General features: G+C 38.0%; 2 protein-coding genes across 3 annotated transcripts in view; one reads left to right on the forward strand and one right to left on the reverse strand.

The window, feature by feature from the left end:
• The window catches only part of MED23 (mediator complex subunit 23), a 59,866-nt gene extending 55,179 nt beyond the window's left edge, over nucleotides 1-4,687 (forward strand). For both annotated transcript variants that reach the window (XM_006884990.1, XM_006884991.1), the window contains 2 exons: nucleotides 3,049-3,180; nucleotides 4,520-4,687. In XM_006884990.1, the coding sequence (XP_006885052.1) occupies nucleotides 3,049-3,180; nucleotides 4,520-4,687 (300 nt within the window). The remainder of the gene's footprint in view (nucleotides 1-3,048; nucleotides 3,181-4,519) is intronic.
• Nucleotides 4,688-10,226: 5,539 nt separating this feature from the next.
• The window catches only part of ARG1 (arginase 1), a 26,530-nt gene continuing 21,286 nt past the window's right edge, over nucleotides 10,227-15,470 (reverse strand). Inside the window, exons 4-8 of the mRNA XM_006885025.1 lie at nucleotides 14,831-14,990; nucleotides 12,106-12,200; nucleotides 10,960-11,064; nucleotides 10,634-10,770; nucleotides 10,227-10,396 (exon numbers count right to left, since the gene is read on the reverse strand). Coding sequence (XP_006885087.1) covers nucleotides 10,227-10,396; nucleotides 10,634-10,770; nucleotides 10,960-11,064; nucleotides 12,106-12,200; nucleotides 14,831-14,990 — 667 coding nt within the window. The remainder of the gene's footprint in view (nucleotides 10,397-10,633; nucleotides 10,771-10,959; nucleotides 11,065-12,105; nucleotides 12,201-14,830; nucleotides 14,991-15,470) is intronic.

The following is a 15,470-nucleotide window of genomic DNA, read 5'->3' on the forward strand; positions in this document are numbered from 1 at the left end:
GACAAGCAGGGTTGTGTCATCTGCATAACGCAGATTGTTAATAGATCTTCCACCAATCAATAGAAAATACGGCTTGGATCGAGTGCACTCTAGTCTTTAAACTGACATCCTTGTTCTTAAGCACTTTCAAGAGGTGTTTGACAGTAGAGTTCGTTCTCTTTTTTTTTTTTTTTTAAGTCTTGATTTCTTGACTTCTGCCACCATGGGTGTTGATAATAAATTCAAGTAAAATTAAATCATTGACAGCTTCAACCTTTTCTCCGTGAAAATTTTTTGTGTTCTTGATGTTGAGATATAATCCATATTGAAGGTTTTAATCTGGTCAGCTTGGGCTTCTTCATTTTCTCCAAGCAGGATTGTGTCATCTGCATAAGTCAGGCTGTTGAATCTTCCTCCAGTCCTGCTGTCACATTCTTGTTGTTGTATATAGCCCAGAATCTTGTATTATTTGCTCAGTTTGAATAATTATGGAGAAAGAATACAACCCTGACAGAACACCTTTCCTGATTTTAAACAATCCAGTGTTTCCCTGTTTGGACAACAAACAGCTTCTTAGTCTAAGTATAGGTTTCAAATAAGCATAATTAAGTATTCTGGAACTCCCATTCTTCTCAGTAGTAGCCATAGTTTATTACGATCCACATTGTTTAATGTCTTTGCATAGTCAATAAAATAGCCATTCTTTGGTATTCTCTACTTTCACCCAGGATCTGCCTGACATGAGCCATGATATCCATTGTTCAATGGCCTCTTGTGAATCCAATTGTAATTTCTGGCAGCTCTTTGCTGGCTTGCATTTCTGTCTGTTTTTGAATAATCTTCAGTGTGATTGTAGGTGCTTATGATGTTCCTAAATTTCTATGCTCTGTTGGATCAATCACCTTTTTATTAAATAGAAAACAAATATGATGGATCTCTTCCAGTCAATTGGCCAGATATATGGCTTCCAAATTTCTTGGCATAGACTAGTGAACACATCCCAGACTGTCTCTTTACCTCAACACCTCAGTTTGTATCCCATCAATTCCTGGGGCCGTATTTTTTGCCAAGGCCTTTAGTGCAGCTTGGACATCTTACCATTTGGTTTTGATCATATTCTGTTGTTGTTATGTGCCATCGAGTCCCTTGCAACTCATAGCGATCCTATGTAAAACAGTCCTAAACTCTGCTCTGTCCTGTGCCAATCGCACTGTCTCTGACACTCCCATCCCGATTACCCCAGTCACTGAATCAATCCACCTCATAGAGGGCCTTCCCCTCCTGCACCGTCCCTCCACCCTCCCAAGCATGATGTCCTTCTCCAAGGACCTGTCTCTCCTTCCAACATGCCCACAGTATGTCAGATGAAGCCCCAGAATCCTTGCCTCCAAGGAGTAGCCTGATTAACCCTCTCCAGGATGAATGTTTTCTTGGCAGTCCAGGGTACATTCAATACTTTTCTCCAACACCACAGCTCAAAGGCATCAATTCCCCTTCTATCTTCCCTAGTCATGGTCCAACTCTCTGATGCATAACAAGTGATTGCAAAGACCATGGCCTGTATCAGGCAGACCTTAGTCTCCAGAGAGACACCGTTGCTCTTGAGTACTTTAGAGAGGTCCCTAACAGCAAACTTTCCCATCGCAATACATTTTTCGATTTCCTGGCTGCTGGTGCCAAGAGTGTTGACTGTGGAGCCAAGCAAACTAAAGCTGTGAACAATCTCAATCTCTTCACCATCCATCCTGATGCTGCCAATTGGTCCAGTGGTGAGAATCTTTGTCTTCTTGACATTGAGCCTCAATCCATATTGGAGGCTGCAGTCCTTGACCCTCTGCAACAAGTGCTTCAGGTCCTCCTCACTTTCAGCAAGCAGGGTTGTGTCATCTCCATAATGCAGATTGTCAATAGATCTTCCACCAATCTTGACCCCACATATGCTACTTCCTGGTATAATTCCGTGTTGACCGATTCTTTTATGTCCATTTTCTTTTGATGAGTCCTGCATCATCAATCTCTTTTTTTCATCATTTTCTCCCTTTGCTTTAACTGTTATGTATTCAAGAGCAAGTTGCAGAGTCCCTTCTAACATCTGTTTTGGTTTTGTCTTTATAATGACCTTTTACTTTCTTCATGAATAATGCCCTTGATGTCATCCCACAGCTCATCTGATCTTCAGTCATCATGGTTCAGTCCATCAAATCTAATCTTTTGTTCTTTAAGTCAGGTGGAATAAACTTGAGCCTGCATTTTGGTTCAGGTTGACGTTTCTTCATTTTCTTCGGTTTCAGTTTGAACTTGCGTATGAATAATTGATGCCTGTTCCACAATTAACCCTTGACATTGTTTTGACTGTTGACGTTGAGCTTTTCCACCTTACTTCTCCACAGATGTAGTATGTCTGCTTCCTGTGTATTCTATCAAATGAGGTACATGTGTATGATTACCTTTTTTTTAAAAAAAAATGTATTCATAATGACTAAATTATTGATACTACAAGACTTTATCATATGATCTCCCTCCTCATTTCTGCCACTCAGGCTGTATTTTCTAACTGCCAGTCTTTTTATTTGTTTCTAACTTTTGCATTCCAGTTACCAATTATTATTAATGAATCTTGAGTATATGTTGATCAGTTTCAGACTGCATAAGTTTTTAGAAATCTTTCTTCAGTATGGCTTTGAACCATAATTGGTGCTTATGCTTGATGAATAGTTGTATTAACGTGTTTTCCTTTTTATTACACAAGTTACTTATATAGTGTTACAGGTAGAGACCAGATTGGAAGTCAGTTGAAATGAGGAAAAATCATGGCAAACATTCTTTAATAATTGGAATATAGAATGTATGAAGCTTGAATGTTGGAAAGCTAGAAATTATGAAAAATTAAATGCAACTCATAAATGTTGACATGTATAAATATATGTGTAAATATTTGTATGATCTCTGGGAATTCCTTCAAGTGTGTTATCCCTTTGTGCTGGTGTTATAATGGAGTTCATCTGGATCATGCTAATTTACTGCATGATTTTTAACCATTTAAATAATTTTAAATTTTTTGTTTAACAGATTGGTGTAGCGTTTTATGAAATGCTGATGAATGTAGACCAGTGTAGCCCCCATTTAAATTATATGGACCCTATCTGTGATTTCTTATATCATATGAAGTATATGTTTACTGGTGACAGTGTAAAAGAGCAGGTAAGTTTTAATTTGTTTATCTTAGATGCTATTTAATTTCAAAAATTTGAACACATAGGATGGGCTTGTTTTGTGTGAGTTTTATATCTTGGTTATTATTATATTTTTTAAGCAATAAACAAAGGAGCTCATTTGGCCTAGTTATAAGGAGCTGTGCTGCCAACCCAAAGCCACACAGTTCAAATTTTCTCTCATGTGGTTTACTGCCTCTGAAAATGGAGGTCACCTGTGGATCAGTTTCAACTCAGTGGTACACAACAACAACTAAAAAAGATTTTATTTAGTATATCCCTGATGTTTGGCCCTAAGAAACTTTGACCTGAAGATAAACAGAAAGAAAAACTATTACTAGATTTGTCTTTTCTGGTTACGTAAAGCATATTTTTTTTTCAATTTTATTTTATTAATTTTAATGAACACTTAGAGAGATTTTGGATTTCTATTCATTCATTGTTGCACTTTTCTCCTTGTCCAGCCCTCCCCGCAGTTCACGCCTCTCTTTGAAAAGTAAAAGAAAAATTCTTTCATTGGTATACAATCCACCCGCACCCCTCCCACCACCCCAAGTACACTCCACTATGCAACCTAATTCTGAACTCTTGTGATAACCATAATAGCCTATCGTATATCGCTTTTAAATTGTTCTCTCCCTCATCTGTTTCAATGCAGTATATATGACTTATCTGATTTTTCTCAGTCTTACCCCAACCGTGATGTCAGTCCCATTCTACAACAGTGGCACCATGCAGTATTTGTCCTTCTGTGACTAAGATATTTCACTCCACATAATGTCCTCCAGTGTCACTCATTTTGAATAATACTGCATGAGTTCCTTTCTTTTTCAATGCAGCGTAGTATTCCATTATGTGACTATACCACAGCTTCTCTATCCATTCATTTGTTGACGGGAGTAAAGCATATTTTAAATAGAACTAAGAAATCTGCAAAATTGGTCAATACTTTTATAGTATTTTTAACAAGAATAGGTTTAATAGTAAGGTTTAATAATCATAATCACACATCTTTTAAAAGGCTGATCAACTTCTTGGATGTGTAAAGCTTTTACATATGTTAGTTTCTGATAGAAAATTTTTAGATAAATGCATATGTTTTTGTAGGATTATGTGTATAACATATATGCACATAAATAGATACATCTATAAATATATAGTGAGGAGAGAAAAATAATATCTTCCTTTGTTAAGACAGATCATGTAGAACTTTTCTTCCACTGACTCCATTCCCTTTTGATTCTCAGGATTTGTGTATATTGCTTTTTTAAAATGGAAAGTTGTAATTCTCTAGATAAAATATTTTTTTATGTATTTTCATTTCTTAGGTAGAGAAGATTATCTGTAATTTTAAACCAGCTTTAAAGCTTCGTCTTCGATTTATCACACATATTAGCAAGATGGAACCAGCTGCAGTGCCTCCGCAAGCCATAAATAGTGGGTCTCCAGCCCCTCAGTCTAATCAGGTGCCAGTGTCCTTGCCTGTAACTCAGTGAAGTCAGACACACGGTGAGGACAAGGGAACACATTCATCTGTGCATGTGTACACAGATTACATCTGAACAGTGATGCCGAAGAAGAAACACGTTCAGATTGGTTTATTTTGATTCAACTGATGGATCTGTTAAAGCTTTATAACTGCTATCTCCCTAACAATATTTCTGTCTCTAAGAGATAGTTACATAAAATCTGTTCATATTCATAGCAATTTTTTTGAGCTAACTGAAAAAAAAGTTATCAGTGATCAAATCCCTTTATTAGGCGTTCTCAATTTTTGTTACTCCTTGTGTTTTTTTTTATAATTATTAATTTTAAATTCAATATTAAATATGTTGTTTTAAAAACAGTACAGCATAGAAACAATCAACTATTACGAATCCTTTATACATAGATCTTCTTTGGTGTATGTGATTTTTATCAGATAATGAGCTCTAGATTGTCTTGCATTTCAGGAACAAACCAAGTTTCATATTCTTTTTTAAAATGGCTTAATACTTTCGTGGTAGCCATCTATGTGAATAACCCTGTGTTTCTGTGGAGATGGAGCAGCAGCGTCTTTCCTTGTGGACTTGAATTTACTGTATCTAACAAGTGGAAAACCAAGTAAGAAAATATTATTTAAGGGAGTCAGTCTATAGGTTTAATAAAATCAGGTTTAAATGATCAATTCTCCAATAACTGTTCTTAAAATAAATTAATTGGTCTTCTAAATAGATAATCTCACCAGGTAAATTGTCAGATATTCTTTGAATAATTTTTTTAATAATGTATTTTTGCATATACTGTTCATTTTAATACTTTAAGGTTTGCTAAATTTTGAGAAATATTACTCATTTTGTGTAGAAATAATTGATATTAAGACTGTAAAATACTTGGAAAACAGTAAAAAATTTGGTGAATAAACTATATGACTTCTTTTATTCTTAGTTTGAATAAATCTTTTCTGCCTGAGTTACAGAATAGAATGTACTGCTTCCTTGGCTCATATATACCACAGTTGATGGCAAGAAACTAAGAGTTACTGATTTTTAAGAGAGTCCACAAAAATGTGGATGACTGTCAGGGAGATGGATTGCACAGTGGTAACAACAATGGGCACGCGCACAGTGACGGTTATGAGGACAGCTTGGGTTGTATGTAGGGTCACTGCGAATTGTAAATGGCTGGAGGGCATCAGACAACAATTACAAAAGAATTTACCAATAAAGCTTGACCAATTATCAGTCAGATTCTTATTTCCCAGTACATTCCTTAGAACCTTTCTCTTTGTCCATGGATCATATTATGCTGTTGTGAACCGTGTATTTGGAAACTGGCTCATAGCTGACCCTCCCGTAGGTTTTCAGAGGCATTAATTGCATGAGAGGAGATTGCCCACCCTTCTACCGTGGAGCCACTGATGGATTTGAACTGCATGCCTTCGGGATTGCAGTGTAGTTTCTTGCCTATAGGCCAGTAGGTCATATTATAACTATCACTTAAGCTAAGTCTTCATTTACTACCATTCAAGCTATGCTTAGAGCTTACATGGTGCCATAAGTAAAATTTTCATTTTAAAATTCTCCAGAAATTTTGTGCTAGAAATTATTTCAAGAATTATACTCAACATAGTCTCAGTAATATGTAGCTATATGCAAGATATTTTCTTGGCCAGGTGGTAAGGGGTTGCTCCAGCAACCTGACTCAAAACCACTAGCTGCTCTCTATCAGAAGGATGGCCAGTCTCCTCCTGTGTGATTAACTGGCTCTGGAAACTTCCTGGAGGGCTCAGCTATGGTTCAGTTCCTACTCAACAGTTCACACCAACTATAGTCTCAGTATGTCATTGTCCCCCAAGAACCCAGACTGAGAACAATTTTGATCCTAATAATCAACATTTATCATTTCCTTGTTATGTACATCAGAGAGCTGATCTGTCAGTGTATTTTCAGAGGCTGAAAACTGCATGGGAGGAGATTACCTATAAACTGGTAAGTAGATTTGAACTGCCTGCCTTTGGGTTGGCTAGAACTTCTTACTCAGTAGGCCACCAAAACTTTTTTATCATTTCCTTGTTATGTAGAGATGCCCAGTAGAGGAGAAACAAGCAGACAAACCAATCATTACCACCTAGTCCATTCCAGCAGTCCATTCCACTTCCTAAACAACATGCCTCCACACACTCTATGAACTTTAATAAAATGGCATCCAGTTCCTAAACAACATGCTTCTGGAAACTTGGAACTTTGATAAATGTTGATAGTTACAGAAAGGTTTCAAGCCTTTTGTTCATAGGATCAGCTCAGTGGTGCTCTACTTGAAGGCACTAAGTAACAACTTAACTATCAACAAGGAGAAGGTAGAACTTAACCATTGATACAGTTTCTGTAAATTTTCATGGAAACTCACTGGCATGGCTTTCTCTCAGAGTGGCTGTTGATTTCAAAGCACCAGCTACTTTAATCAGGCACCACTTTATCCACCCTACCACCAGGGCTTCTATATAATGTCTATTACTCAAAAATTAATTTTTCCTCTCTAGCTTAAAAGGCACAATAATACAAATTTTCTTAGAATTGTAAATGAGTTACTGGGGACATCAATAGCAAACAGAAGGTTTTAATTAATTGGTTTTGGCTATAGCTAAGAATAAAAAGGAAAAAAATTCTATTCATTGAATCTTTTTTCTTAATTCATTACATCCTTTTAAAAAATTCTTTTCAGCGGGAGGCAGTGGGGAAAGGATGAGTCTCAGCCCTGAGTGCTGTCTTCCAGAAAAAAAGAAAAAAATTCTTCTTAGAAGTCTGGTGATATTAGAGTAGCTGTTTAGTGGAACTTTCTGCAGTTACGGAAGTGCTTAATAGTAAGTAGAGCTACTGGGTGCCACACATGGTGACTGAGTACTTGGAATGTGAGTAATACAACTGATAGTTTTTTTAAAGATGTCTCTTTGTATTTTATTTAATATGCAAAGTGTTCGACTTCATGGGTCATAACAAATTATGACTAACTTTGGAAAGTGTTGACATTTGTTTAATTATTTCCATTTTATATAACAGAAAATAAAGAATCAAAAATATTAATTTCTGCAAGGCTGTCTAACTTGTAAATCATCCAGACATCTCTGCATACCTATTTTTTTTTATATTCAATGAAAATTTACAGAGACTTTGGATTTCCATTCATTCATTGTTGCACTTTTCTCCCCTCCCAATCCTCCCCCCAGTACACTACCCTCTAGGAAAAGTAAAAGAAAAATTCTTTCATTGTTTTACAAACCCTCCCCCAGGTCCACTCCACTAGGCAGCCTTTGCTCTGGACTCTTGTCATGACAAAAATACCTAATCACATATCCCTTTTAAATAGTTTTCTCCCTCATCTGTTTCAATACAGTATACATTATTGAACCCATCTTTCTCAGTCTACCCCCAACCTCGAGGTCAGTCCTGTTTTACAACAGTGGCACCATGCAGTATTTGTCTTTTTCTGACTGAGATACTTCACTCAACATAATGTCCTCCATTTTGAATAATATTGCATGAGGTCCTTGTTTTTCAATGCAACGTAGTATTCCATTGTGTGAATATACCACAGCTCCTCTATCCATTCGTTTGTTGATGGGCACTTAGGTTGTTTCCAACTCCTTGCTATTGTGAACAACGCCACAATAAACATGGGTGTACATCTATCTGCTTAGATGTCAGTTATGGTCTCTTTGGGGTATATCCCCGGTAGTGGAATTGCTGGGTCAAATGGTATCTCTATTTGCAATTTTGAGAAAGTGCCACACCACCTTCCACAGTGGTTGCACCATTTTACACTCCCACCAACAGTGAATAAGGGTTCCAATAACTCCACAAACTCGCCAGCATTTGTTGCTTGACAACTGATAAATATTAACTTTATTAAACTTTGTGTTTTAAAGAGGAAATACTTTTTATTGAACTGAGATAGGAATAAAAACTGTACTGGAAAAACAAGGTGAAACACTTAATTTTAAAATTCATTGGGACCCCAATGCATGAATGATACCAGGTAGAATTACTACATTTTAGACATTCTGAGTTTTAGAGAGTGAACTTTATTTTAAGTAGCTACTTGTGACTATAATACCCGCATATTTGTAGACTAAGATCTGCCATACTTGTAAAAATAATTCAATAAGGTATTTCTCTTTCAAAGACTATGGAGGCAACAGCTTTAAAACTTTGAGGTAGTGGGGGAAGTGTAGAGGCCATTTCCATAGCTGTTAGATCCCAGCAACTAAAATCTTTCAGGGAGCTGCTCACTCCATCCTATATGCTTATCTAGAGAGTAGAGAATGGGAAGGGAAAATTTGCTTCCCTTGTTTATAATTTTTTTGTTTCCCTACTCTCCTCACTACATTTTCAGAACTAGAAATTATGTATAATTGCAGTAAGCAAAGGGTAGGGCATTTGAAAGTCGCAGTTAATACCAATTGAAAGCATGAATGTGCCAGCTGCTCTGTGGGAAAAGGATGGGCAGACTCTTCCTATGTGATTAAACTGCCTCTGAAAACTTGCTGGAGGGTCATCTGTGAGTTGGTATCAACTCAGAATGGCACACAACAATGTATTGACCCAAAGTACTCAAATTCGGAAACAGAATGACAGTTTGATATCTATAGCTCCCAAATCGGTTTTTGAAACTATCTTCTAACTCCCAAGAAACTGTATCAACCAATATTGTGATTGAGGTTTAAAAATAGTAAAATATGGCCATTTAACATTTGTGAACTGTGAGAGCTCCAACTTTAGGATTAATTATCCTTCTTACAGAGGAAAAATTTGAACCAGAGAATATAAATTCATTCTTCAAGATCTTCAAGTGCTTCAGGAATGATGTCACTGTATATTTAGATATCTTTATTGTAGTTTTATGTAGGATATACTAGCTTGTAATTACACATGCATAAGTACATAACATACATGTCATATGTATATGTAACATGCATATATATTACACTTACATGTAACGTGTATCATAATATACATGTGTAATATACACATTAAATTACATATTATTTGCATGGATTAGCAAATATAAAATGAACACAATAGTATCTTATCATAGTTTATTACAAAATTGCAACTTTTGAACATGGGCTTACGATACCAACTGAAACTACCACCCTTTTCAGTTAGGGTGGTATTGTCTCCTGCTACCAAAAATCTCACTTTTTGTGGAAGTCTCTGTAACTGTCAGCATATTTTCAACTGGAAATTAACATTCATTCTTTTCCCAACTCAAATCTTTTGCCAAAAGTAGACACAAGCTTTTTCATTTTACCGAAGTTAAAATTTCTGAATCTTGAATATCCTATCAAGGGTCAAGTCTACTTAATACAGTTTATGCAAATTATATTGACCAAAACAAAACATTTTTATGAAAAGAGCAATCTTTGGGAGGCTGTGTGTAGACTTGGTAAATGAGCAGATATCCAGTCTTCAGGAGGCTGTGTCTAGACTTGGTAAATGAGTAGATTTGCCGATTGTGGCACAACAAGCTGTGAATTTGTAGATGATGTTGCCATATTTACTTAGGTGCTCTGATAGGGTATTGGGCTTCAGTGTGATTACCTTCTCGAGCAACTCCAAAACAAGCCTGAGTTACTCCTATTGCTGCGTTCACTGTCCGAGTCACTTCTTCAGGCGTCTTCCCCAGAGACGGATTCACTTCCATTATGTCTAACCCTGAGAGCAGGCCTGCATGACAGATGGTTATAGTACACTTGATAAAATAGTTGACATAGTTCGTTCAGTACAGATTTAAAGATTACCCAGAAAAGAGAGGTACAAGCCAATTAAAAACGCATAAGTTCCCTCCCTGTTTGGTGAGTGCTTCGGAGGCATAATTAGATGAGTTGATTTTCCTATCAGTAAAGTAGAAATAGTAAGGCCCATTGTACACTTTCTACTTAATTCCTCCTGCTTTTTACCTACCTGTTTTGTAAATCTCCTCTGTAATGTAGAGACCTTCTCTGTAAGACAGACCTCCCTGGACTGGTGTGCCAGTAGCTGGTGTGACGGACGGATCCATTCCATCAACATCAAAACTCAGATGGATTGGCCTCTTCTTTCTTTTAAGAGGTGGGAAAGGAATTCAGCTTAAAGGTAAATGTTCAGTAGGTAAGTAAGCATTGTACTTACCCCACTTTATCATAAAGTAACAGCTCACCAAAGAGCCACACTTTTACTTTAGTAATAATTTGTATTGACTGGTGCCAGTAGCAAGCCCTCAATATTTATATGACACGTGCACAACATACCTTCCTAGTAAATAGCTGAATGTTTCTTCCATCACCTTGCCAATTCCCATTTTATCCACTTCACTCATTGAAAAGTACTTAATGCCAAATTTTTTCAAAATGTAGCTATGAAAGAAGAGACAATGATACACAATAAGGACTGACTTCATATGCTTATTTCTCTTTTTTTTTAATGGTAGTAAAATAACAAAATGCTGTGTTGAACAATTATTATTTCAGCCTTTTTAACTTGTACATTTCAGTGACAAAAATTACCTTTGCCAAGTTATGAAACCACCACCACTTTTTCCGTATTTTTGTTGTACTTTATAGAAACTTAGTTAAGCAATGGCTCCCCATCCCCCCACCTTCCCCAGACAACCATTTGCCAGTTCTATATATTGCAGGCAAGTGAAGTCATATAATACTTGCCCATTTGTGACTGACATAATGTTTTCAAGATTCGTTCATATAACAGGCGTTTGGACCTAATTTCTTTTTATGATATTCTTTGGTATGTATTTATCATGTATATTGTATTCATCTTTTTGATGAGCATTTAGGTGTTTTGTGCTTTGGGGCTTCCCCCCCCCCCACACACACACCCCACCCCACCCATGGTTAATGGTGTTGCAATGAACACTAGGTTAATAAGTTTCTGTTTTCAATTTGTGAGTTAGGTTATATCCTGTGTTTAGCTTTTTTAGGAACTACAAAATTATTTCCATTAGTATTTGTACCATTTTACAATCTTGCCAGCAATGGTGAGGTTCTAGGTTCCCCTATCTTCACCAACACTTCTTTTCCATCTTTATGCTGATAGCTGTTCTGGTAGGAGTAAACTTGTATCTCTTTGTGGTTTCCATTTACATTTTCCTAAGAGACACATCCCTAGTCAGGCAGGACCAGTCATTGAAGAGGGACATCATGCTTGGGAAGGTGGAGGGACAGCGTAAGAGAAGACCTTTGATGAGATGGATTGATTCAGTGACTGCAGTAATGGGGATAGGTGTGTCAGAGACAAAAATATTGACACAGGATAGAGCAGGGTTTAGGGCTGATGTACATAGGGTTGCTATGAGTTGCGGGAAACTTGATGGCACATAACAACAACAAAAGACACATAAGAGCAAAACAAAACAAAATCTTATCAGGAAATTCACTTACTGTTCACCAGGGTCCACATCTCTCAAGCCAATGTATACTATGTCTTTAGCAGATATGCATGGGGTCACCCAAGAGAATCCAGGTACATCAGGGATCTAAAATGATAGTGCTTCCATTCAGTTAAATGTACTGCTGCTCCAGAGAAAATCTTAAGAAGTCCCTCAATGGTACAGATGGTTAACTACTTAAGTCATACCACTTATACCACTATTTTAGGTGACCCAAAGACATCTCAGAAGATAGTTCTGCAATTTGATTCTGAAAGATCCAGCCTGAAGATTTTTCTGGAGCAGTTCCACTCTGTACACATCGGGTTGCTGTGATTGATCATTGACTCAGTAGCAACAGTGTCTAAGATGGCAGAAAATTAATTGATGCCTTCAAATTGTGGTGCTGGGGTAGTCTTGAACATACCATGAACTGCCAAGAAAACAAACAGTTCTGTCTTGGAGAGAGTGAAACCAAGTTTCTCCTTGGAGGCTTGGATTTTGAAGCTCTGTCTCACATACTTTGGGCACGTGGCCAGGAAGGACTGTAGAAAAGGACATCATGCTTGAAGGGTGGAAGGACAGTGCAGGAGAGGAAAATCCGGATGGGATGGATTGATACAGTAACTAGGGCAGTGGGAGTATGTTTATCAGAGTCAATGAGACTGGCTCATGTTAGGGCAGGCTTTGGTTGCTATGAGTCGCAGATGACTCAATGGCACATAACAACAGCAACCAACCACATACTTAAAATTAGAAGAAAGACTGAATTTCATACACCTTATATTTAGAATGTGGATATATCCTAGGGAGTTCTGGTAGCCTAGAAGCTGTGCTGTAATCCCAACGGCATGCGGTTTGAATCCACCAGCTGCTCCACAGAAGGATGGGAAGTCTCCTCCCATGAAATTTATTGCCTCTAAAAACCCACTGGAAGGTCAGCTCTGAGTTGACAGCACACAATAACAACAATGCAACATAAAAAAAGCAAAGGGAATAATTTTTAAAACCACAAAATTAAGTAGATTGCATTTGCTGCATGGTACCTCTGATAGGCTTGACTTTTCACAGTCTCACCCTGGGGTGTAGACATACCTGAGTCATTTGCCAGGTTTACCGGCTTCCTGTCCCTCTGAGCCCTGCTGTCCAGCTACCCAGTACTAACTACAGGAAATTGGTATACTCTGCTATTCTGACCCAAAGGATAGGCTGCAGTGATTAAGGGGAAAGTTTTACTAGATGGATCTTAACTATTCCTAACATCATAACATGATACCTGCTTTGTTCTGGGGCTGAGCTTCCTTGTCCTTAAGAATGTTAGGCATTTTCCAAGACTCTAAATTCATTGCTTGATCATCAGTGGGGAAAATACTCCTAAATGTTTAACCCAAGATAATTTGAATCTCCGTGCATCTTCATGAGGACTAACATGCCAAAGCCTTTAGGCATAACAGGTCAGGTTTGGAATCACAGTGTTAACTTTTGATCCTGAACTCCATCTCACATGTTCTAAAATAGACATTTCTAGGAAAGTTTTCCTATGATTTAGATATGTGGTCTTCCTAGGAAGAATATGAATATAAATCATTACAAACCCATGTTTAAAAATGTGGTTTAAAGACTCTATAATCTGTATTTATTTTTCAAATATGTGTTAGAAGAGATTGTACAGTTATATTGGAAAGAGGAATTAGGAAATCTGGTTCGAGGCCTTCCCTTGCTACCTGCTTGGCCTATGATCTCAGCAGGGTGCCAACATTCAGAACTGATAACCTGTCTAGAAAGCAGTGCTTTCAGCGGAGTCCCTATGTGGTGCGGGTGTTATGCGTGGTTGACAACTGGAAGATGGGAAATTCTAGTCCACCTAAAGACACCTTAGAGAAAAAGCCTGCCATCTACTCTCACCCCACTAAGAAAAGAGAAGAAAAAATCATGCACTGGGAACCCTGCGGGGACAGTTCTTCCCCAACATGCGTGAGGCTGCCGTGAGGTAGAGCTAAGGCCAATGGTAGTGGATGAAGGCTGATTACACTGTGGACGGCATGAAGAAGAAACATGGGAGAGGTACAGCCGGAGAGCTTCTTAGAAACAAGGATAGTAAGACTTCGTTTCACTTCTTTTGAGCGTGTTGTTAGGAGGGGTTAGGCTTTGGGCAAAGACATCAAGCTTGTTAAGTAGAGGGTCAGTGAAGGACAAAAAGCCCCTCAAGTGTGTGGATTGAGACAGTGCCTGCGATAGTGGGCTTGAGCACAGCAGAGAGTGAGGCTGGCGTAGGACTGGGAAGGGTTTGTCCTGTTGCACATACGGTTGTATGAGTCAGGGTCTACATGACGGCATTCAAGGAGAGCCAAAATGGAAGGTGTACACAAAGTCACTTTGCAAACTTCCAGGTAAGGTAAAGACTGACCACCATTTTTATCAGCTAATCTTTGTTGACTACAGAGAATGGTTTGAGTGAGTATGCACTGAGTTTAAGGTGGCATGCTGTCAGAACCAATTCACAGCTGACCCCTCATGGGGGTTTTAGAGGCAGTAAATAGCACAGGAAGAGATTGCCCCTCGTTATCCTGCAGAACAAGCTGATGGATTAGAATCATATGCTTTTGGGTTGTTAGCAGAATCCCTTACCACTCAGCCACGAGCGCCCCTGAAAATGGCATAGGGGTTCTGATGTCCCTTTTACCACCTGCACTTCTGCTAAAGATTACTCCTGCAATGCATTACCAAGAGGCTTTTACCATTCCCTTTAGTTCCTTCAGGAGAAAAGATACAGGTTGTCCATGCAAGTTCCCACTGGTGGTTGTCTCTGGAGTGTTGATATCGGTGTGAGCATCCACCCAGATGACACAGAGATCAGGGTGGACTCTGGCGTGTCCAGAGATGCTGCCAATTGCTAAACTAAAAAGGAAGAAAGAAATATGGAAACAGTTTGTGGTATCTCTGCACACATCCTGTACTCATTCATCTAGTGCTCCTGCTGCTTACTTTTCATTTAAGTCAAAATGCTGCTCTTTTTGGAGCGCGTTATGCTAAGCGAACTAACCCAGTCCCATAAGGACAAATACTGTATAAAACCGTTATTTATTTTTTTATATGAGTAAGTAAGCTTGCTTTTATTGGTGCAATAGACGTGGAGCTCGTTTTTGTTGTTAAGTATATATACACAGAACAAGTGGCCATTGTTTAAACAGAACAAGGGAACACTGTATGATTTCAAATAAGGAATGATGTGTTTTAGAATTGTATCCTTAACTCATACTTACTAAATCTGTATGTGAATAAGACTGTGGCATAAGTATTGGAAGATGACTCATCAACAACTGGCATTATGCAGATGATATCACATTGCTTGCAGAAACTGAAGAAAACTTGAGCACT

Source organism: Elephantulus edwardii, unplaced genomic scaffold (assembly GCF_000299155.1).
Source record: "Elephantulus edwardii isolate Elephantulus edwardi_28Jun2011 unplaced genomic scaffold, EleEdw1.0 scaffold00039, whole genome shotgun sequence".
In the NCBI taxonomy this organism is placed as follows: domain Eukaryota; kingdom Metazoa; phylum Chordata; class Mammalia; order Macroscelidea; family Macroscelididae; genus Elephantulus; species Elephantulus edwardii.